Source organism: Podarcis vaucheri (assembly GCF_965113315.1).
Source record: "Podarcis vaucheri genome assembly, chromosome: 4".
Lineage (NCBI taxonomy): Eukaryota > Metazoa > Chordata > Lepidosauria > Squamata > Lacertidae > Podarcis > Podarcis vaucheri.
Genome location: NC_138762.1, coordinates 80179273 through 80203206, shown reverse-complemented (window position 1 = coordinate 80203206; position 23934 = coordinate 80179273). Strand labels below are relative to the sequence as shown.

At 43.4% G+C, this 23934-nt stretch overlaps 2 protein-coding genes across 18 annotated transcripts in view; one reads left to right on the top strand and one right to left on the bottom strand.

The window, feature by feature from the left end:
- The window catches only part of ST6GAL2 (ST6 beta-galactoside alpha-2,6-sialyltransferase 2), an 84549-nt gene that overhangs the window by 46192 nt on the left and 14423 nt on the right, over nt 1-23934 (top strand). For 15 of the 16 annotated variants that reach the window (XM_082218665.1, XM_082218675.1, XM_082218674.1 and 12 more), the window contains 4 exons: nt 5490-5587; nt 7175-7276; nt 10448-10622; nt 20378-20603. In XM_082218665.1, coding sequence (XP_082074791.1) covers nt 5490-5587; nt 7175-7276; nt 10448-10622; nt 20378-20603 — 601 coding nt within the window. Of the gene's footprint in view, nt 1-5489; nt 5588-7174; nt 7277-10447; nt 10623-20377; nt 23251-23934 lie in introns of those variants that run through there. The other variant, XM_082218677.1, reaches the window with a different exon arrangement.
- Nucleotides 13930-23934, bottom strand: part of LOC309530140 (parapinopsin-like) — a 54509-nt gene continuing 44504 nt past the window's right edge. For both annotated transcript variants that reach the window (XM_082218808.1, XM_082218809.1), the window contains exon 5: nt 13930-18687. In XM_082218808.1, the coding sequence (XP_082074934.1) occupies nt 18448-18687 (240 nt within the window). In that variant the 3' untranslated portion in view covers nt 13930-18447. The remainder of the gene's footprint in view (nt 18688-23934) is intronic.

Below are 23934 nucleotides of genomic sequence, written 5' to 3'. Positions count from 1 at the left end.
AGAGTGTTTATCCTGGGCTCGTTCTTGTGTCTTACTGCTCCTATTTCACAGAATCCCACGGATCAGAGACATTCTGCCCCAGCCCCGTTCTCTTAACACAGATGCGTATATTAACAATGGACTTCCCTTCTCTTCATGTAGGAGCCTGGATCTGTTGCTAGGGGGATTCTGGAGGGAGGGAGAGCCTATTGCAGTGAGATACTCCACAACGACTGCCCTGCCACATTTGCCATAAGCTAAACCGGTGTAAATGTGAAGCCGTCATGACTCTGCCAACAATTTATAAGGCTTTATGAGAATGCGTGCTGTCATGTTCACCTCATGGCAGCCTGACTTTTGTTCTGCTTTCTTGTTCTGTTCTAGAAGAACCTCGGCTTTCGTTCTTTCGACAAAAGAAATATCCATGGTTATTGTCAACCTCCCCCACCCCCCACGTCAAGATGCATTTTAAAAATTCCAGAGACTTAATGTGTCACTCAGTACCCTCTCTTATTGCTTCGTTTATGTGCCTCCAGGTTGTTGATGATCGCAGTAGTAGTAGTAATAGTAATAATAATAATAATAATAATAATAATAATAATAATAATGCGATGTAGCATTTATGTGGTATATTTCAAGAGCTCAAAGCACATTTTTCTTGCACATTCACCTCAGCAGTCTCAGGTTCTAGTGTTTGGCTGTAATTCCTCTGAGGGAATCACAAGGCACACAGCACCTGTTTCTTCCACCCCAGCTCCCTCTTGCCACTCTTCTGTTTCTTTCATAGACTTGCCACTCTTTTCCTTCCTTTCCTGACCCTGGTGATGATCCCTGAGGACTTCCTACTTTGGGGAGTGAGCTGCTGTCACTGCCACCTCTTTCCCCTTCCATAGCCATTGGGGATAGAGAGCAGCAGAAAGGGGTGGGGTGGGGGGAGGCCAGCTCTTCTCGTCCCATCTGCACACAAGCTTCCTTTAATTCTTCTTATGTCCTTATTTATTGAATCGTCTGTTTCACTCAGTCTGAAATAAGACACTCTGCTTCACACCTGAGGGTGTTCTTTCCCTGGCATTGAACTCTGATAAAGCCTCCTGCTGGTCTAAATGGAGAACGCAGAGGGGGATCTGAGCTAGCCTACTGTACAGAGTATGTGTGGGTTAAACCACAGAACACAGGACTTGCCGATCAGAAGGTCGGCGGTTCGAATCCCCGTGACGGGGTGAGCTCCCGTTGCTCGGTCCCTGCTCCTGCCAACCTAGCAGTTCGAAAGCACGTCAAAGTGCAAGTAGATAAATAGGTACCGCTCTGGCGGGAAGGTAAACGGCGTTTCCGTGCGCTGCTCTGGTTCTCCAGAAGCTGCTTAGTCATTCTGGCCACATAACCTGGAAGCTGTACGCCGGCTCCCTTGGCCAATAAAGCGAGATGAGCTCTGCAACCCCAGAGTTGGTCACGACTGGACCTAATGATCAGGGGTCCCTTTACCTTTACCTTACTGTACAAAGTTAGCATTTGCATTTGTTGCTCCACCCACTTTCACCTTTGGCTCCACCCACCCGTTATCTGGCCCTTGGAAGATTTTCCAGAAGGAAATGGGGCCCTTAGGCTGCAAAAGTGCCTTACCTTTGACTGAAGCCTATCAGTTAACTATGAAGTTGTTGTGCATTGTGCAGGAAGGGTCGTAGGTGTAAACCCCCAGAGTATCTAGGGCATCTAGACTGCTGGCAGTGGGAAACACCAGGATGATCTGGAATTATTGGGAGTGCAGTGGTACCTCTACTTACGAGCACCTCTGGTTATGTATCCTTTGGGATACGCACGCGGCAAACCCAGAAGTATTTTTCCGGGTTTCGCCGCATGCGCAGAAGCGCTCTACTACGCCATGCGCATGCACAGAACAGGCACCTCTGGTTGCGAAAACCTCGGGATCTGACCAGAGCTCCGGAACAGATCCTGTCCGCAACCGGAGGTACCTCTGTATTTTCACACTACCTAGAAACCTGAATGTCATTAAAAAAAACCAAAAATCTGAAAATGGATTCCCCCACCCTGCACTTGGAGGTTGAAAAACAGAATGCAAACTATTCCTGTAGTAATGGCCAGACTCTTATCAGTGGAAAGAAGATATTATTATTATTATTAAAAGTCAGACAATGCCACTTGGTAAGAATTAAGTCCTGCTTTAATACTTCCTTCTCTGGTTGATAGTGACTGTTCTGCAGTGCGACACTCTCAGGAAGCGTGATCATAGGTCCAGGAGCCAAGGATTGTAACCTGAAGCCGTATTTTTTTTAAAAAAAATATGAGCTGAAAGTGGGCAGGGGTCAACTGATGATGGGTCCTTGAGGTCTTCAAAGGAACACAGCCTGATTAACTAGCAGGGCAGAGCAAACCAAGACATGACAAGTCTTGTACCAGTAGACTTTGGGCGCCCCCTTCTGTTTTTGTGCTAGAAATGTGATATTTAGGTTTTACTTCTGAGCGTTGAAAATGTGGTTTTTACAAAAAGGGATATATGCAGCAGACTTGAATGCCTTTTCTGAAAGACCAGATGCTTTTATAGTGAGCTGTTTTAAGCAGAATAGCATCGTGGTTTTTTTACGATACAATTCTAGGACATTGTGTTCTTGTAACCTGAGGTGGTTTTCCAGGACTGTTTCTCAAATGTCCATATCATAAATCTGAAACGGAATGTAATACCAAAGTTAAGAGTAATGCCATTTTATACAGGGTTGTGGGTTTTTTAAACTGTAGGTGTAACATCTGCTAGCACTTGGTCTGCAGGAAACTTTGGATTTGTTGTGGTTATTCAGAGCTTAGAATTTTCTAACAACATTGCTTCTAAAGTAGAAGTTATCAAATTGCAAATGTGCTAAAGGAAGAAAAGTGACCAGCATTAGAAATTCAGATATATAAGCTATGTACCAAATGGCTCCTTAAACCAGGGTTACAGCCGCCTAAACAGAATGCCTAGTTGCCATTTTAGGACCAGACGGCTGAAAAGTCGTATTTTTCAATATAACTTTTTGGTTCCTGAAATTCGTTCTGATCAGATAGAATTCTACAGGATGTGTTGCTAGTGTGTGAAAACAGGCAAGATCCACGGATCCCCAAGCATGCACTTCCAGATGGTGGAGACGTCAGTTGCCATCGTGGCACCTAGGCATCTTCACTTGGTTGCAAGTGGCCGGTAAAGGTAAAGGTAAAGGGACCCCTGACCATTAGGTCCAGTTGTGACCGACTCTGGGGTTGCGGAGCTCATCTCACTTTATTGGCCGAGGGAGCTGGCGTACAGCTTCCGGGTCATGTGGCCAGCATGACTAAGCCGCTTCTGGCAAACCAGAGCCGCGCACGGAAACACCGGTTACCTTCCTGCCGGAGCGGTACCTATTTATCTACTTGCAGTTTGGTGTGCTTTCGAACTGCTAGGTGGGCAGGAGCTGGGACCGGGCAACAGGAGCTCACCCCGTTGTGGGGATTCGAACCGCCGACCTTCTGATCGGCAAGTCCTAGGCTCTGTGGTTTAACCCACAGCGCCACCCGCACAAGTGGCCGGTAGCCAGGTGCAAAATGCACCTGGCGAATATCGAACGCTGCTGGAGACCAAATTGGAAGTAGATTATTGCCCTTGCAAGCATGGCACTGTTATGTGTCACAGTAGACGAGGGGCGAGGAACTGGGCCTGACCAACAGAATACATTGTTATCTCCCACATCCTAGGGCCACGTTTGACAGTTGAGTGGGACTGCAGCACCCACCAATCACATGATGTTGCAGTAACATTAGGTGACATGTTTTTGCCCACGAGGTTTGAAATCAAACAGCAGGCAAAGTCACAGCCTGCAAAATGACAGCAATCAGCTGATGGTTGGGTCTTGTGAATCACTATGCACAGGGCTTTTGAAGACCCAACCATAAACTTGGTGGTCGGTGTCTGCCAAAACCTCTTTTACCTGGCCCACACCTGACATCAGGTGTAGGGCAGGTGAGCTTGTCTAAAATGGCCTGCAGTCAAGAGTCCCCCCCCCATTGTTGTAGCAGAGCAATATTCTGTTTGCATTCATTGCTAATCTTCAGATACTATTATTTAGAGTGCAAGACTTTGCATGTCTAGTCAGCACTAGGTCCATTTTGTTTCAGTGGGACTTACATAGAATTCCACCCAGAGATTGGACTTGTAAAAAAAAAAAAAAATCTCTTAAGAAATCAGCACTAATGAATGCAGCAAGAAGCTGCTCTTCATCTAGGGTTCCAGCTTGCACTTCTGCAACTCAGTAGCTGGGCAAGGGAGAAGCATAGCCAGTGAGAAGGACCACAGACTCAGACTGTGAATGAAAGAAATTAAACACTTTATTGATATGTAATGAATGGGAAGCAATTGATGTGCTCAAAGCAATTTGCAAAACACAGCAATTCAAAATAGAAGAAAGTACCAGGCAATTCAAATAAGAAAAAAGAATGTGGAGTGATTGACAAAGCAAGTACTAATTAAGCAATTAGTAATAAAGCGATTTCAAACATACTGATTTCTAGACCCCTTCCTTATTTTAACTCCCATGTAATTTGATTCCAGAACACCACAGCGTTTCCCCATAGCTCCCAATCCATAGTGGTGTGTCTAAGGATCTTTCCAACAGGGTCAAACAAAACACTACAAAAAGTGTGGGGAGATGAAACAACCCCTGGGTGTCCAGCAAGATTGGAATGAACATTTGGAAAACAGCAAATCTAGGGTAAAACAGAACCCCAGTAAAAATTGGACTGCTCCTACAACTACTGCAGGCATAAATGAACCCTGCAAGAGCAATTGGGGGCGTAAAAGAGCTTCATTTTTCATCCACCAAACATTTTTCATTGTAATTATCAGAGAGGGAACCAGACCTCTGCATCAGTTTGGAACTGAGATCAAAGATGGAAATCCTCTGCCTTCTGTACAGGCTCAGGATTCTCCAGAAAAAAATAGAGAAATCCTTGTTGTAGGCTTCTTGTGCTGTGCCAACCTGCTTGTTGTGGCCAGCACTGCACTTAAATTTTCAAATCCATTCTTTTAAAAAATCACCACCACAAAAGCAGCAGTAACTTGCCCCTACCCCTCAGTTTTCATGAGAATATTTTATGGAAAGTGCCTTAGGGGAGAGGGGATTTCATCCCAGTGTAAAGAACAGCAAACCTCTCTCTCAAAAAAAACAACAACAACCAAACATATTTTGACTCCTTCATCTACTGCGTTCTTCACACATTCATTCCTTGTCCAAGTGCCAAGATACCACACAGGAAATCACTTCTCAGCAGAAGTTGCTCACAGCTTGCTTGCGAAGAGCCTGGGTGTCTTGTCACTGATGCTACTCATTTTATTCCCTCACTTGCTCCCTTCAAGTGTGCTGACTACAGTGGTTCTTGGAGCCCAGCAGGAAGGGGTCGATGCTTACTTCTAAGTAAACATGCAAATGATTGTACTACACGATGACTCTTTTCGGTTACTCACTTGAATGCCCTTTCCTCTGACTTTATAGACTCCCATGATGCCGTCTTGCGATTCAACTCTGCTCCAACAAACGGATATGAAAAAGATGTCGGAAATAAAACAACCATGCGCATCATTAATTCCCAAGTAAGGCAATTGAACATCTGCATACTTGTATTGTTTCCCGTATGTCGCAACTCCTCCTAGAACTGAACCAGAAATCCTGGGGAATTCTGCTTTGATTTTAAATAACAGCTTTCATCATTGCTGGGAACTGTTAACGTGTCCAGCAGTGCTTCGTAAAGATTACATACCAAGGGGAGGAGAGAGGTGATGGATTAGGTGCTGTAGCTCCTATATCTTCTGTCCCTCTCCCCTGCCTCCAGGGGGTTCCCAAACTGTGGTCCATGGGGTACCAGTGGCCCACAAGCTTTTTATTCAGGTGGTTGCTGGTGTGTTTGGATTTGTGGTTTTATACGAAACAATATTTATTTATTAGGCTTCTTACGTGCCCTTCCCAGGGCAGGTCACAGTTACGTAAAAATGCAACATTAATATAAGCTGAAACAGTCTACAATCTACAAAAGAACTGCGGTAATGTTGCACAGTTATGGTGATAACATATTCAACTGAGGTGGTTGATAGCGCAAAACAACAACAAATAAGCAAGGCGTGGGAGGTGGAAACAATATAGATGCAGTGTTTGACAAAGTTGCCTGACTATACTGAAGGAAACACACGCACACACACACACACACACACACACACACACCATGTCCATCTATATACATGTATATACAGTGGTACCTCGGTTGTCGAACGTAATCTGTTCCGGAAGACCGTTCGACTTCCGAAACGTTCGACAAGTGAGGTGCAAAGGGCTTACTGCAAAGTCAATGGAGAAAATTGAAAAAAACCTCAGCGGACGCTGTTCGACTTCCGAGGCAATTACTTCCGGTTTTTCGGCGTTCAAAAACTGAAATGTTCAGCTTCCGAGATGCTCGAAAACTGAGGTAGCACTGTGTGTGTGTGTGTGTGTGTGTGTGTGTGTGTGTGTGTGTGTTATAGATAGATATGCAGTGCCCTCTTGTGGTGGACACATTGTATGTTTACTTTTCAAAATGAAGATTTATTTGTAAGGACAAGTACTGTATTTTGATTTTTCGTTTCCTTATCTTTGAATTGAGGATAATAACAACCTGTGTCTCACAGTCCGTCAATCCAATAATTCTTTTACGTGGGGTGGGTGCATGATGTGCACAGCAGAACACATGTTCCATGCCTACCACTCTATGTCATCACGAAAGTATAGCCAGAGACATTTGGGCAAATTTAACAAAAAACACCTGGACTGAAATTGCTTTCCTCTTCTCCTGGCCCCCTCAGCAATATATCTCAGCTTCGATAGCCTACATATCGTAGGGGTATTTAAAATGAGTGCCGTCATCGCATTCTCTTTTTTTGCTCTTCAAAATATGGCAACCCTACACTGCAGGGATGGAGAATTTTAGACCCAAGGCTGATTGTGGCCCTCTAGGCTCCTCTGTCCAGTCATCAGAACTTTCCCCAAGTTATACCCCAAACTCCCCCTCCCTCAAAAAAGGCTGAGGGTTTTTTTTAAGGGGGGGGTAGTATGTTGAGAGGTAATGCCATCACTTGATCTTATGAGGATGTTTCATAATCATTTGGAAATGTTTAAAATATGTCTGTTTGTGTGTGTTTTGTATTTTGCAGATTCTTACCAATCCTAAGCACCAGTTCACTGACAACCCCTTATATAAAGATGTTACCCTAGTCGCTTGGGATCCTGCACCCTATTCTGCAGATCTGACTGTGGTAAGTCAGCAGCCAGGATGAGTTCAGCACCCGCTGCAACCTCCTCATTTAAAAGCAACTAGGTTCAACAATGCCCTTTTTCAAACTGTGAGAGTGTTCCCAGGTCACAGATTTCCCATCGCAGGAAGCCTAAAACTAGGAAGTACTACAGAGGAGAGACCTCTGTGCTACTGTTTAGCTCTGCTCTCACTGACTTAGGCCAGCACAATAAATCTAAAAATGGTTTTGCTTCCGAACTGAAGCAAACCAAATTTCTACCCCATGTCTAGATGAGAGATACGTTTCCATGAAATCCACCCTAATCAGAGCACATTAAGTATTTGAACGAGCTTGTGTTGTCGTTTTAGGAGCTGAACTATGGAACAAGCAGTAAAGAATGGGAAATAACCTAATAAACGGGCTCAACCTATCTGCCTTCTTTTTCCACCTGCAATCTTGACTAGCAGATAATTCCTGCTCCTTTTTAATCGGCTCCCTTAACTGTCTCTTCACAACAGACGCTCCCTGCCTGTCAATCCCTCTCTCACCATTTCCATCTAACCCTCCTGCTGCCCATTTTATTCTTCTCCACAGCTTTTTGGATATAATATGCCGGTTGATATTATCAATGGGAGCAGCAGAATATATTGCTATAATTTCTGCCGTTTATAGGGGAGCAGAGAGTAACACACCCACCCACACCCACACAGAGAGAGTGTGTGTGTTTAAAATTTATTGTGGAATTAAAAAATTTGCCAGCTTTATTATGAATACAGTGGTGCCTCGAAAGACGAAATTAATTCGTTCCGCGAGTTTTTTCGTCTAGCGAATTTTTCATCTTGCGAAGCACGGTGTCGGAAAAGTTTTGGAAAAGCTTCAAAAATCACCAAAAACCTCAAAAAAGGCTACCACACCGCGTTCTATGAGTTGCTCCTCGAAGTCAAGTCGTAACTGTATTAACGGTGTTAAGAAAAAGGAAACAAACTTGCAAGACGTTTTCGTCTCGCGAAGCAAGCCCATAGGGAAATTCGTCTTGCAAAGCAGCTCAAAAACCGCAAAACCCTTTCGTCTAGCGAGTTTTTCGTCTTGCAAGGCATTCGTCTTGCGGGGCACCACTGTATGTCATCTCTTGACACTAGAGGGAACCGTCTTACTGCACAGAATACAGGAAACTGCCTTATAGCTGCCCAGGGTGGCTAGGGAAACCCAGCCAGATGGGCAGGATATAATTAATAAAATTATTATTATTATACCGAGTCAGATCATTGGTCTATCTAGCTCAGCAGATCCTGCACTGACTGGTAGCATCTGTCCGGTTTCAGGCAGGAGACATTCCTTGGCCTAACTGGAGGTGTTGGTGGCCTTTGGCATGCAAAACAGATGATCTACCACTTGAGCTACGTGACCAGTGTCTGCAAGTTTTTCCTGTTACTATGGCCTTGCACAACCTTCCTACCTTCCTTGTAGCACCTTCAAGTCCTCCCACCTCCCTGTCCCCACATCACCTGGTGCTTGTTAACTCAGTCATCCTGATCTAAGTGCCTGGCCACCTGTGATTATTTTCCTTCTCTTCTCTCTGCCAAAATTCATTTCTGTAGCTCAAGTGCTGCCACCGGCATGCCTTATGAAAATTTAAGTTTGCAGGAGTTTAAATAATGCAAACAACTTGCGGGAGTTGTAAACATGCAAGGAAATCTGGAGTAACTGTGTTGCACTTGGGCTTTTGTTTTCCTTCTTGAGCAGGTGGGGTGTGGGGCCTGCACATAGATTTATGGAAAGCAAAAGGGGGGGGTCCTGTCCTAGCTGGGAGTAAAATGCTGCAGCACAATTCCTGTACGTATCATCCCACTGCCTGCAAGCCTACTACACCCTTGTGCAAATTAATTGAAACAAACAGTGTAGTTTATTGTACAAAACTCACATCCGCATGTACAAAACTCACATAGTAACCAATATGACCTCTGTTGTTTTTAAGCAGCATTTGAACACAGTTTGACATGGAGTCTACTAGTTTCGCTGTGGATTTTCGGGTCCCTGTACCACACTTGAATCAGCGCCTGAATGAGCTTCTCCATAGTCATACAGTCTGCAGCATGGAGGCGACGTTTGCATATGGCCCACAAATTCTCAATGGGATTTACGCCCAGGGAATTCCCCGGCCAATCATGTACCTGTATTTGCAGTTCTGGCATGAATTTCTTCACCACTTTCGATGTGTGACAGGGGGCTATGTCCTCCTGCAATATCCCAGTACCATCAGGATACCTCTTTTCCAGCTCTGGAATAACTCTCTTTCGTAGAACCTCAATATATTGTGGCAAGCGCATCATTCCTTCTGTTGGCTGCAGGCTTCTGATACCATAATGATCAACTGACTTTTCATGTTTGTTTTGAGTACAGGATTACGAGTAAGATAGAAAATATGCTTTGTTTCAATTAATTTGCACAATCCAATGTGCATAGCTCTTGTGACATCCAGCAGAAAGACCTGTACCCAGCGCATGGACTAAGCATGGTACAGTCCTGCCCACATCTGGTGTAAAATCACCCTAGAGAGTTAACTCCCTTTTACCTGCCGTCGCATAGCAGGGACACACATTGGCTAGGTTTCACCATATAGCAGAACGTTCTCATTCCGAGAGCTGCCTGATGGTTCTCCCAGCTTGTTTACCATGGGAAAGCTTCACATAAGATTTGGAGTTTTGTCTGCTGAGCTCGAATTCTTCCCAGAGAAGAGGCTGGTAACTTAGGGCCTTGTGGGTGTTCTTGAACTGCAACTCCCATCATCCCCAGCTCCTGGATATGCTAACAAGGGCTGATGGGAATCAGAGTTCAGCAACATCTGGAGGAATGCAGATTGGCTGCACCTACATTAGTGGCAAAGCCCAGTTCTTTGTCATCTAAAAGTCAATTGTAGAGCATGCCCAGATATTTGTTGGGATTGATTAGCAGGCATTGAAAACTGTATCAGTTCTGCTGCTCTATCTAAACTGTCTGTGACATCAGGGCTCCCTAACACATGCTAGTAAGAGCTGCAGAAATCCATATCCACTTTCTTCTATGCCTTGAAGGTGTGTTTTTATATCCACAGGGAGCTGACAAATGTGATGCTTTAGATGCAGGTTGGTATGTGTTTAGCACTCCCTAGAAAATGTCTGGTTTTTTGTTTGTTTTTTTGTTTTCTCCCACCAGTGGTTTAAGCAGCCAGACTACAACTTGTTTACTCCCTATGCACTGCATCGCAGGAGGAATCCTAAACAGCCATTTTACATTCTCCACCCCAAATTTATATGGCAGCTCTGGGATATCATTCAGGAGAACACCAAGGAAAAGATACAACCCAACCCTCCTTCTTCAGGTTTCATTGGTAGGTGTGTTTATTGGTAGATTTCTTCATTAGCTGCATCTGTAGAGTATATGCTGAAGTTTAGCATGTGCCGCTTGACTGTGGTGGTAATGAAATTTAATTTGGAGATGGGTGGAAGAAGGCATGCTGTTTAACAAATAAGTACCATATATACTATTAAATGCACATGCCTTATGAACTTTCCAGGATTGTGTATCTGCAGGACTTGGGAGAAACAAAGCTTTGTCTAAAACCATTTATTACTAAAGTATACTCCAAAATTTATATAAGCAGTAGACACAGAATGCATTAACCAGGTCAAAGTCTACTACTATAACCAATATTCCAGCAGCAGGTTCTTTGTGGAGCTGGAGTTACAAAACAGTCTTCATTTTATGACCTGTACTGTACCAATGCCTTGAAAATGTCTTGTGTGTTCAGAATGTGAAACACTGATCAGAAGGAACTGTGCATTATCCTAAATCGTGCATGTATGGCTAGGACTTGCTTGGGTTCAGTTGCGCTTAATTGGGTGTATGAATGGAATGTGTTGGCACAGCAAGGTGAAATTGTGACTTGTGACCTCATCCGACATCAGGGACACCACAGTGATAGGTGCAACAAAAGCCCAACAGGACACTTTGAAAATACAAGCCATATTCAGAGGAACAAAAAGCAAACCTATGATAAGAACACGTAATGGCTTTTACACACCTGCTTTTCCTAGCTCTTGGCTCTGAACTGCAGATTCTTTTTACAACTCTCTGGCCCTGATCCAAATCTACATGGTAGAGCAGTGCACAAGTAGCTCCAATCAGATAACGCTGTTAAGCACAGAGGAACTAAACCTAGCTGTTCCCCCAGCGCCTCATCCGACACAGTTGAGTGGTAATATTTGGAATATCTTAACTGCGGCAGCTGTTTCGGATAGGGGAAGCGAGTGTACAACAGTTATATCTGCCCCTGATGCAGATCCCTAGCTGGATGGAGAGTTGTGTATAAAAGGGAGATAGATGCAGGAATCACACTTAACGAAAAATAAAGGTAAAAACTGAAAGCAAACATTTGATGCTTGTGTCACCACTGAATATGAAACATACACCACATCAATAACCAGATAACCATGTAATGCGCTTGAAAGTGGAAATTGTATAACTGTTTATTTGAGAGATGAGTGTCGAGGGCAGAGTCACGCATCAGCATCTGATGCTATCAGTCAGCATAAATGTTTCAGGGATGAATTTTTCAGTGTGACTATACATCACCAAATCTCACAGAAGATTGCTGACTCAAGCTAATGCTGGCGGACTGGAATAACTGATGTTGTGAATGCCAAGGGATGTAAACTAGAGAAGATCCTGCTGGGTTATTTGCAATACTAAAACCTTACATTTATGAACGTATATTCTTGGTGGCAAATTTCGGCATAAATGAATGAAATAAATGAGGACTTGTCATAATGCGACAGACCTTTATTTTCAATAACACACACACACACACGGAAGGATGTTAAAACTGACCTATTTTCAAATGAGCTAAAAGGCTCATTGTTTCTTGTGGATGAAATAAAAATAAAAGTTCAGCCCATGTCCTAATTCACTGGATAGCTCAGGCTCATTCACATCCGTAGTCTAGATAGCAAAACTCAGTTTGAATTGCAAGGCATGTGACGCTAAATGGACACTGTGCTTATCTCTAGTCAGGACCAGAAATGCTAATACCCACATCCTGGAAAAGTGAAAGCAGGTCATAGCTGCCAATGCCGGAAACATTGGGATTGTGGGAACTGGCCACATCTCTTATTATAAAATAGGGGTAGGTTTTGAGGAGAAGCTTTTCAGATGGCTAGGAGGTGACAAGTAGGAATGAAGAACCATATGCCTCTGTGTACTCTTTACTTGTTTGTCCACACACCCAGAGTGTGAAGTGTGTAGAGCCAGAGGAGGACTAATGTATCACCAGATGCCCAAGTTACATACCACACAGAGGTGCTCTCATAAAGACATGGAGCTCATTCGCAAAGTCTTACTGTGTGAAACACTCCAAAACGCTTACGCTTCCCCATCTAATTTTTTTTAAGCACTGATGAGGACGACTCATTTTGCAGCAACAGTCCATACCCTGTTCCCTTCTCCATTTTACTCCCATGGTCATTGGTCCAGATTTGCTCAAGTGTACATCTTATTGTATTTTTATTTCTGGCATTTGTATGCTACCCTGTAGCATAAAGCTTTTAAGGTAGTTTACAAAAACAAAGTGGTTTTTGTGTGTGTGTGAAATGTGTTTGAAATAGGTCGATGTTTTCCCATCCTTCCCATCCCATCTGTGTTTGAGCCTTATGTTAAATGGTTGCTAATGGAAGTGCAAACTCAAAATAAGCTTTGGCAGCTGCTTTTTCCTCTGTTTGGAATTTAGGACTAAATTCTGTTTGTGTGTTCACCTTTTGATCTCTCATAACTTTCAGAAGTATTGGTTTTGGCAGCCGATACGAGAGAGAGAGAGATGTTCTCTCTGTGACGGCTAATTGGTAAAGAAAGCTACTTTATATGTGCAATTCATTATCACACAAATACCCTCACATTGACTTGATATTACGATCAAGTAAGTGGTGAACATACATGTGTGAGCTGGCTTTCATGTCACTTGATTGTGTGCTAGTGAGAGCCAGTGTGGTGTAGTGGTTAAGAGCGGTAGTCTCATTATCTGGGTAACTGGCTTCACGACTCCGCTCCTCCGCATGCAGCTGCTGGGTGACCTTGGGCCAGTCACACTTCTCTGAAGTCTCTCAGCCCCACTCACCTCACAGAGTGTTTGTTGTGGGGGAGGAAGGGAAAGGAGAATGTTAGCCACTTTGAGACTCCTTAAAGGGAGTGAAAGGCGGGATATCAAATCCAAACTCCTCCTCCTCCTCTTCTTCTTCTTCTTCTTCTGCTAGTCAATCCATCTGTTGGTAGGCCTCTAACTAACGAATGTTTCAATGCTTTCACTCTTTCAGTTTTCTAGCTTTGCCATAAGTTATCACTGCAGCATGCATTTTAAAGTAAAGATGAACTCAGTTTGAAAATAGGAGAATCTGCATCTGTACTGCAATGACATTTCTCCAAAGGCCACTCAGGATCCTTCTCACATCTGCACAAACATCTGCCAGGCAGGCATTTCCGCCAAGCCTGGCATATTAACATCTCTGCTTGATTTATAACCTGCTAGTAGCTTATCAGACCCAATCTCAGTGCTCAGAAATTAACATAATGCTTGCCCCAACACCTGCTAGAAGTGTTATGACTAAGAAGGATTGGGAAGCAATTTGGCTTTAGGAAAGCAAAATATGTGTGAACTAACCACAAAATATTTTATTGAATTCCTGTTAAAGGGTTCCAGAGGTAACATGACATAACAAAAATACAACAGAGCTTCTTGGTAGCACTATGTCTGCTCCCTGTTTGTGCAAGAACTGACATGATGGAACAAGCACTACTATTATGAAATAGCTATGTAAGACTGCTGTGTGTACACACACAAGCACACAGAGAGAAAACCCCACATAGATATGAAAATAGATTTAAGCACCAGAAGCAGGTGTAGGCTTGAGAATCACAAGCCATGCCTAAAACATAGCTGTAGTCAGGTGGCATAATGTAAACGTTTGTGCACATAATGGACTTAGATGGAATAGTGTTTGAATCAGTGGTGGGAACCAAGATACAGATGATGCTAACAAACTTTTATTAGTGTGTGTGCGTACACACACATACGCACCCACAAAAACGCTCTTCTCAAATAAGCTTAGAAAATATCAAGATGTGAAACCTTCCAGGGCTACTTTCTCTTCTAGGAATTAGGGAATGAGCTATGTGCTCCAAGGATGTTTCACTGTGTGCATGAAGAACCCCTGGCTCAGAGAAGGGGGCAGTATGGAGAAGACAGAGTAATGCTATTGGGTGACAGGGAGAAGGCAGAATTGCTCAACACCTACTTTGCCTCTTTCTTCACCCAAAAGGAAAGCAGTGCCCAACCTGGTGATAACAGAACAATTCAAGGAGGGAGCTGCAGCCTAACTTAGCAAAAGAGGTGGTTAGGGAACACCTAGCCACTTTAAATGAATTCGAATCTTCAGGGCTTGATGAGCTGCACCCAAAGGTGCTGAAGGCGCTTGCTGATGTAAGCTCAGAGCCTCTTTCTATAATCTCTGAGAATTCTTGGAGAACAGGTGAGGTCCCTGAAGACTGGAGGCAGGCAAATGTTGTCCCCATCTTCAAAACAAGGGGGAAAAGAAAACCCAGTTGTAAACTACTGGAACCAATGTCTCCAAGTTACAAGGTTACAACTAAACCTCAGGAAGAACTTGCCAACAGTAGGAGCTGTTCAACAGTGGAACAGACTACAAGAAGTAGTGCACTCTTCTTCCTTGGAAGTTTTAAAGCAGAGGTTGGATGGCCATCTGTCATGGATGATTTAGTTGGGATTCCTGCATTGCAGGGGACTGGGCTGAACTAGAATATCCTCAGGGTCCATTTCAACTCTACAAGTCTGTGATAGCATGTTTAGAACATCATTTTTGCACAAAAGATCTGCTGCAAAATGGCAAATTAGTGTGGTCTTATTTTTACTTCTTTTTTTAACTTATAAATAAAACATGCCAGTCTTGGACTGGGAACCAGTAGATATTTTGAAACGATTGGTAATTTTTGTGATTATATTGCCAATGTTTACAGATGTAGGTCTACAGGTGTTTTTTTAATTTCAATGGAAAAAGCAGCTGTGATTCATGTCAGTGGGTGTGCATAAAGATTAGTTTTCCTCCAATGAAGAGAATGTGAAAGGATTCCACATTGTGGAACTTCTCTGGTCAGTTTTGCCACGTGGGAATCAGAACACTTACGGTTTTGCAGATATTGCTGTGATCATTTGTACATATGTATCTTGAAGTTTTATGGCTGCTACATAGTTTTGAATGAAAGTTGCAGGAATTGTTAGTGCTTAGTTTCTGGAATATGCAGCATTCAAAATGTTCTCAAAATCGAGTTTTTGCTAAACTAGAAGCTGAGCTGAATCCCAATCAGTTTTCAAAATATATTATTTCTTTCATACTAAACAGTTGGTACAATAAGGTAAATGAAATTACATTCTTGTGTACTTCCAATCTTCTGGAAATGACTTTTTAATTATCTTGCTAATTACATAGTGTAATTGCATTGCACAAAGATACATGCTGGAAGTTGAAAAGCTCTTGAGTGATTAAAATTGCCAAGGACAAATTAAATTTCTTCCTTTTTTTTAGAATCGTTAATATCCATTTATATTTACTATTCATACAACGAACTTAAACATTTATTTAATTCTGATAAAAGAACTTCAACACAAACCCCAAAATCCCAAGAGTTTGATCTTCTGCTACTGAGCTAATTTCAAACCATTGTTTAAAATTCCTAAATACATAGCTGTGCGATAAGAGCTTGTGACATAGGTAGCTGAACATTGCACTGTTTTTGGCTGACAAATCCTACATTGATGTAGAAGATAATTCTGTGTCATGATGCATGGATTGTCATTGCTATGTATGAGAGTCTACAATGGAAGGAGAGTCCACCAGCTTTCAAGGGAGTCCATTCCACTGTTGAACAGTTCTTGCAGTTAGAAAGTTTTTCGTGGCTGTTGAGTCAGAATCTCCTTTCTTGTAACTTGAACTTCGGGTCCTTCTTTTCCTAAGCATGAGAAAACAAGCTTGCTCTGTCTTCCATGTGACAGCCCAAAGATATTTGAAGATGGTTATCATAATCTCCTCCCAGTCTCCTCTTTTCCAGGCTAAACCGCTGGGATAGTTCAGTAGACCATGAAACTCTTAAATCTCAGGGTCACAGGTATAAGACCCACATTGAGCAAAAGATTTCTGCATTGCAAGGGGTTGGACTAGATTAGCTTTGTGGTCATTTCCAACTCTACAGTTTTATGATTCTATAAAACATGCCCAACTGACCACTCAGTAGTTTATTGAAGCTTCTTCTTTTGCCCTTTTTGAAGATGGGGGCTACATTTGTCCTCCTCCAGTCTGCAGGGACCTCACCTGTTCTCAAAGAATTCTCAAAGATTATAGACGAAGGCTCTGAGATTACATTCACAAGCTCCTTGGGTGTAGCTCAATGGGTCCTGGAGATTTTAATTCATTTAAAGTAACTAGGTGTTCCCTTACAACCTCTTTTCCTATTTGGGGCTGCAGCTTCCTTCTTGCGTCTTTCGTTCTGCTATTGCCAGGTTGGACACTACAGAGAACCTACTACAGTGGTACCTCGGGTTACAAACGCTTCAGGTTACAGACTCCGCTAACCCAGAAGTAGTACCTCGCGTTAAGAATTTTGTTTCAGGATGAGAACAGAAATCGTGCGGCAGTGGGAGGCCCCATTAGCTAAAGTGGTACCTCAGGTTAAGAACAGTTTCAGGTTAAGAACGGAACTCCGGAACAAATTAAGTTCTTAACCAGAGGTACCACTGTGTTTGCATGTTCCTCCTCTTGCTTCGAACACAGCCGAAGAAATCTTTATAATTATTTTTAACTTTTTTCCCAAGCCTGAACTTCTTTCTGAGCTTTGCCCCACCTCAGACATTCCCCCTGCAACTGTTGGCTACATGTCTATACTCTTCATTCATGATTTCACTTTCTTTCATTTCTTAATACATGCCCTCCTTAAATCTCACCTCATCTGTAAGCTCCTTATGCAGCTGCACCTGTTTCTTTAGACACCTCCCACTTTTCTTTCTTGTTGGAATTGTCTGCATTTGTGCCTTCATTATTTCCCCTTCAAGAAATACATAGGGCAGGGAAATACTATTAGGCAGGGGAAAGTGGGAAACAGATTCACATCAGGTACCTAATAGAGAGCAAGGGTTGAGGATAGTGTTGTCTGTGTTGACATCTTAGGCATGGGAGTGTGCTTTACAAAAGCAGTAGCAAGCACATACTGGGTAGGGATAACTCAAACAGTAATTAAAATGAAGTTTCCTGTTACAGCTGTAGATTTCTAACCTGGGGGCAATATGTTTTTTCAAAAGTTAAAACCATAAATATGTAAGTTACATGTGGCCTCTTCACATGTAGATTTCGACAGGACTGTGGGGATAGTCTAGTCCGACCCTATGCAGGAATCTCTTGTCCAACATGGGGCTCGAACTCAGAACTCTGTGATTAAGAGTCTCATGCTCAACTGACTTGAGCTATCTCTTGGTGCGCATATATTGGCTAAAATGAAGTTGTTGTCCCATCATCATTTAATAACAATGATGATATTCTTTATAACCCTGCCCCCTCCAAATCTGACTGATACTAAATCACTGTGCTTGCTTGAGAAGGGAGATCTACATTTTGTGTTGTGAAAGTGAATTGGAATATTTAAAGCTTATTACCAGCCTCAGTATGAACCAGCAGATGTGTGAGCTAGCGCATATTTACTACTCTTTAAAAAACCAGTTAATACTGTGACTTAGTACACATTTGAAAACTATTCTAGCGGTCAGTGCTTATCAGGTTACAAAGATCTAGAATGAGATTTTTGTGAAGCTGAGGTGGAGGGAGCTAACCTCAACAGAATGGGCATTGAGGCATCTACCGTTAACTTCAAGCAGCAATAATACATTATTCCCTTGCATATCTAGAGCACCAGTCTTTTTTTCTTTCTTTTTTTGTGTGTGCTATAATCACATAATTCCTACTTGATTCAGAGTTAGAAACAGTTAATAGCAACACGTTTTGTTCCTGCTTAATGCACAGCGGATTCCTTAGGGGAAAACAAAGCAAGCTGGCAATAAAACTGTAACATATATGATATAGATGGATTAGGCAACAGCTTGCACTCGTTCACAAGAATGAATTTTCCTTGGACATCTGTGGCGGGCTGTCTGAAACAGGCTCTGGGCTTGACTCTGGGCTCAGAAGGCGGTCCATTTTCTCATCCATTTGGGGAAGTGCTTGCCTAGTGGTTCCACCACCTGCTTTCTGGTTCAGTTGGATGACCGTGACCTTTGACTGGCAGGTGGTTTCTCCGTCAGCCGCTGAAGCAGGTTGGCAGTGGAAAAGCATCAGAAAGCATTTGTAGAACTGGAAAACAAAAAACAAAAAAACCCAACCAGTTTCATTTTGCTAAACCGCAATTTTCAGGTTACAAATTCGGCTAAAGATTCGTGCATTAAAAAAGTTAAGTGAAGATTCAGATTCTGCTGTTTACATTGCAATCCAACCTTTCCCAAACCTTTTAACTTTGGAGCCCTTGAAGAACGTGCTGCATCAGCTCCGGCGCCTCACAGCTCGTTCCTCCCTCAGTTTGAGGGCCAGAGCACGATGGCCCTCAAATTGGTCCTGGGCAATGTACTTTATTGGCTCAAATATAAGCCACACCTGAATATAAGCCGCACATTTAAAAGTATTGGAGGAGAAAGGAAAAAGACAATACCTGAATATGCCACTCCCTTCCTCGCTTTCTCCCTTCTTAGCCTTGGGGGAGAGGATGGGGGGCTACGTGTGGGGCGGGCATTGCTGTGCTGCGCTCCTGGCGCTGTTTACCCCGCACTCCTGGCTGCATACTGGATTCTTTTTGTAAGGTCATGAATATAAGCTGCACTTTTAACTTTTCACGGTCGGAATTTGGAAAAAAGGTGCGGCTTATATCCGGGCCAATACGGTATATCGATATATTGCCCAGGCCTAATGCTGACCCCACTGGGCAGAATGGAGCCTCCTTGACTTCAGTAGGAAGGAAGGCCAAGTTAAACATAATACAGCCAGACACGATAGCATTGGTTAGCATTTTGCCACGTTGGCTCTAACCTGCAAATCACCCTCTGAGAGCTGCTCCTCATCTTGGGCAAATTGGCCCTGCAGCAGATAGGATGTCATACAAGTCACTGACAGGCTTGGTTGTGCAATGCCAGAGGACCACAGTGCTGTTGCAGGCAAGAGAGGCGGATCCTAAACCTCAGGAAAGGCCACAGCTGCTGCTTTCCGCTTCTTTAGCTTGGAGTCCCCCTCACATGCGGGTCTTAAGAGAAGACTGGGGGTTAAAGGCCACAGGGGAGGGGGCTTATCTGGCTCCCTGGAGGACTTGTGAAGTTTAGCAGAAACTGGTGGGTGGTGGGAGCTCAGGGCTTGCCCAACCAAAGAGTAAGTAGGGCCGGCCGGGAACATCTTTGTCGATTGAGGCAGAAGCCCTAAGAAAGGCTATCAAAACACGTGGCACAGTAGCACCCAAATGTATTCCCTAATTCACAAGCTGAGATTCCTGCTTGATGACTCTCGAGGCTCCTTCCAACTCTACAACAGGAGGGAGGGAAAGCAATAGCAAAATAAAGGGGGAGAAAACAAGGAATAGAGGCAGCTTGAAAGGAGAAACAACAGCGCTTCTACCCCTTCACCTTTTATTTATTTTTAACAGGAGGAGGAGAGAAAAATGAAGGCTGGAATTAATTCACAGGGGCAGCAGAAAAACTCACAAGAACAGAGGAGCTATGAGAAAGGGAAGAGGAATTTGGCTGAGGTCAATGGCAATGGATCAACTCCTGTTTTCTTGATACTAGTGGTGCATTTCATGTTCTTGGTCACCAGGTGGCAGGCAGAACCCACTCAACAGAAAAGAAAATATATTGATTCAGCACCACCGCATGCCAGAGACGATCAGCAATTTAGCAAACAGAACTGAACTTGATTTTTGCATGCGCAATAATTAAAAAGAAACCTAAGTTTGGAAACTTATCCTGGCATTTTTAAATACCCTACATGTTTTCTCTGTTTTCAGGGATTCTCATCATGATGTCCATGTGCAGCGAAGTCCATGTATACGAATACATTCCTTCAGTCCGGCAGACCGATCTCTGCCACTACCATGAACTCTACTATGATGCAGCTTGTACCTTGGGGGCTTACCACCCGCTGCTTTATGAGAAACTGCTGGTGCAGAGGATGAACAGAGGCTTCCAGGAAGATCTGTACCGGAAAGGAAAAGTGATTTTGCCAGGGTTCAGGTCAGTGAAATGCCCTGGATGGAAGTGATTCCTATACAACACTAAGAAAGGATATTTCTAGAACAAAGTGCAATAAGGTGCTGCTGTCGTATTAATAAACAACAAAGAAATACTTGAAAAAAACCCGGATCCTAGACCAATCTAGTCTTGAGTCTATAAACTGTAATTAAGTAGCAGGCTTGGGGGAAGTCCTTGCTTCTGAGGCCTGAGTATTTATTATTGATTATTATTGATTATTGAAAATAGGTTTTGGGGTTTGTTTTGGGTTTTTTTTTTTAAAAAGGCTTGCTTTTTGAGAGATGCAAACTATGGTGAAGGTAAAATACTGTGAGGATATATGCCAGAAATCATCAAGCAGTTATACCACATGTGCCCAATTGCAGTCCTTTAGACAAGGCAGATTCAACACGAAGCCTAACCTAGTGAAGCAGTCCTTACAATCAAATAAAAGCAAACTTCAGCTATATTTTTCACAGCATCTTTTAAGATTTTCCTCTCTTCCCTCTTATAAAAAGTGCCAGATGTTTACTGAATACAATGAGCCATGTTTTCGTTTTATTTAAACTGTTCTAGTGGCTGAGCTTGGAACCCTAACCTTAAAACACTGGTGCTGGACTCTTTTAACATGTGTTAAGACATATTTGGTCAAATACATAAATTGGTAGCATGCACAGGAAAGGTTGAGTAGAAGACCACCACCTGGTTGTTTCAGAAAATAGCATATTGAAAATTGTTTCCGTGCCAACGTGCTGGCACCAGTGTCCATATTAAAACAAATATATTTTTTGACCTTTTATGTGGGGCTGAATTGCCACACATTCATGTACGCAGGCCTGCAGGCTGATTCTCATTCATCATGCCATAACAACTCCCTCCAAACACCCTCATGACAGCTACTGTAGTCAGGATGAAAAGTCTTACCTGCGAATGAGCCATCAAGGGAGTAGGTTGTTGTGTGACAATCACAACCCACAAGCAAACAACACAGCTTATCTGTAGAAAGCAGTTGCTTTCTAATGCTTTGTTTCCTCTACCACCTGTGTGGATGTGTCAGGATGCTGTCACTGGCTCCTGGCAGTGGTTGCCCAGGAAAGTATAAAGACAAGGAAAAGTTTCTTACAGTCCTTTTTTATTCCAAACTTTACAGAGAGAGGCTATAGAACCATCCTCTTGGATAATGGCGTTGTCCCAAGTGAATCTTCACACACCCCAATCTCTTCCACTTCCTCATTCATCATCATCATCATCTTCTCTACAGGTGTCGCTAAGTGCCCTCTGTCTTTGAGCTCTTTGCTCTCCTACCTTTAAGGCTCGCTGGGTTCTGGGAGATGGTGGGTCTGGAATGCTTTCTAGTGACATGTCAACCACCTCTCCCATTATTTCTCAGCTTTTCCCCTCATCTGCCTCTGAGCTGTGACCTCCCACAAACCCCCCGTTGAAAATTTATACTATCTTCCTCTTCCTGCTCCCTGGAAGGTTCAGGATGGGGAGGCGGTCTCCACCGTTCTTCCTCCTCTGCCCAGTCCCTGACAGGATGTTAGACTAGAGATCTTCAGCAGCCTTTTCCATTTTAGATTTCTTTCGCTGCCCCAGAGCCCAGTTTCAGCGCTATTCGGGGAAAAGTGTCAGGAAGAAAGGTTGGGGCAGAGGGCAGCAGGGCTTGTAGTCTTCTGAATGTTCACTACCACTGCAGTATTTATTGGCAAGCCAAGTCAGGGGGAAGCAAGTGAACAGAAGAGAGGAGCTTTGGGGTTGTCAGAAAGTAGTAAGAAGAGCAGAGGGAATTCATCAGGTTGCCTTGTGAGCCAAGGATGCAGTGCGGCAGTGAGATGCCAAACCCTGTAGGTTCTTGCTGTTAAGAGCAGAGAGTCAAAATTCTGGCCCAGAAATATTCAAGCAATGCTTCTGCATTTGCAACATTCCCTTTCACCCCCACCCCCAAGTTTCTAGCAATAGGTAGCAAGATCCTGATTCTACTTCTAGGTCTTAAGAATGTAAAGACAATTTAGCTGGATCAAGCTTGAAGGCCTATCTCATCTTGCACTCTGGTTCCAGCAGTGGTCAATTAGATGCCTCTGGGGAGGTTTGTAAGAAAGGCATAAAGGCAGTGGGCTTCCTCTGTCGCTTGTCCCCAGCCTCTTGACATTGACAATATCTCCAAGCACAGAGCATTCATTGGGCTGCTGTGTCAACCTGCCTGTGTGTCACTTATCTGCCTGTCTAATCTTGTTTCTGAAGGTGGTGTTCATCTTCCACATCTTATCCCCCCCCCCACACACACACAATTTAAAAAAAAAAGTGATGAGTTCCATAATTTAATTAAAAGGAGGATGGATCAGGTCGCTCCCTTCAGGCCTACATAAGACTCCTGTCAAATGCAAACCCTCTCTTGCAAAAGACTGCTGAGCACCAACAGAGACGTTCTATAATCTTTCACCTTGTTGTCGTGCAAGGATAGGCCTCCAGGTGTTGGTAGTGCAGCTTCCTTCCTTCCTTCCTGTTGGCCATGTTGGGTGGGGCTGATGGGAGCTACTGTCCAACAACATCTAGAGATACACGTTCCCCATCCCTGTTGTGTTTGCTCAATCAGAAGTATCCCATTAAAGGAAAATATAGTGCACATATCTTATTCCTTAGGCTCTTAAAATTTTTTTTTACGCAGCTGGGTTGAGAGAGAAGAGAGTTTGCATCCGTGCTTGTATGCATATGTTTCTGCTGTATTCTTAACAATAACCACCTGCCTGAGGCATAATTCAGTTTAAACAAATAATTGTGTTGGGTTCAGCATAATTTAACCATGGCTTAGCTTAACATCCTATTTGTTTCAGTGGAAGCTAATCTCATTATTGCTAACACAGCAACACACACCAAATACTGGATCATAGGAGTCAATTCCTAGGGGCCGAGGTCTCTTCGCCACACCTCATAAAATATCGGAGGGGGCTGGGCCCCACCCAAAGTTGATGGGCATTGCCATTCATATGGTGTGTGTGTGCCATGTCATGTGATCCATTATGTGGGGTGGGGCTTGCCTAGGGGCCCCAATATTATATTCAAGTTGGCACCCCTATACTGGATACTTTTCTGAATAGTGCCATTTTAATCAAGTTTTATCTAAGGCTTCAACTGCTTCCTTCAAGAACCTTAAATTAGTGGTGGCCATGTGGTATCTTCTTAAATGTAACTCAGAAGCACTGCTTGTCTCCAAAGTGAGGTCTAGTACAAACCCAGGGATGCCACCACAGATCCTGAGTCAACCTTCCAACAAAGTATGGTTTTCCCTCTCGCCATTTAAGTTCTCCTAACTCAACCACCTTCGCAATCGAAACTG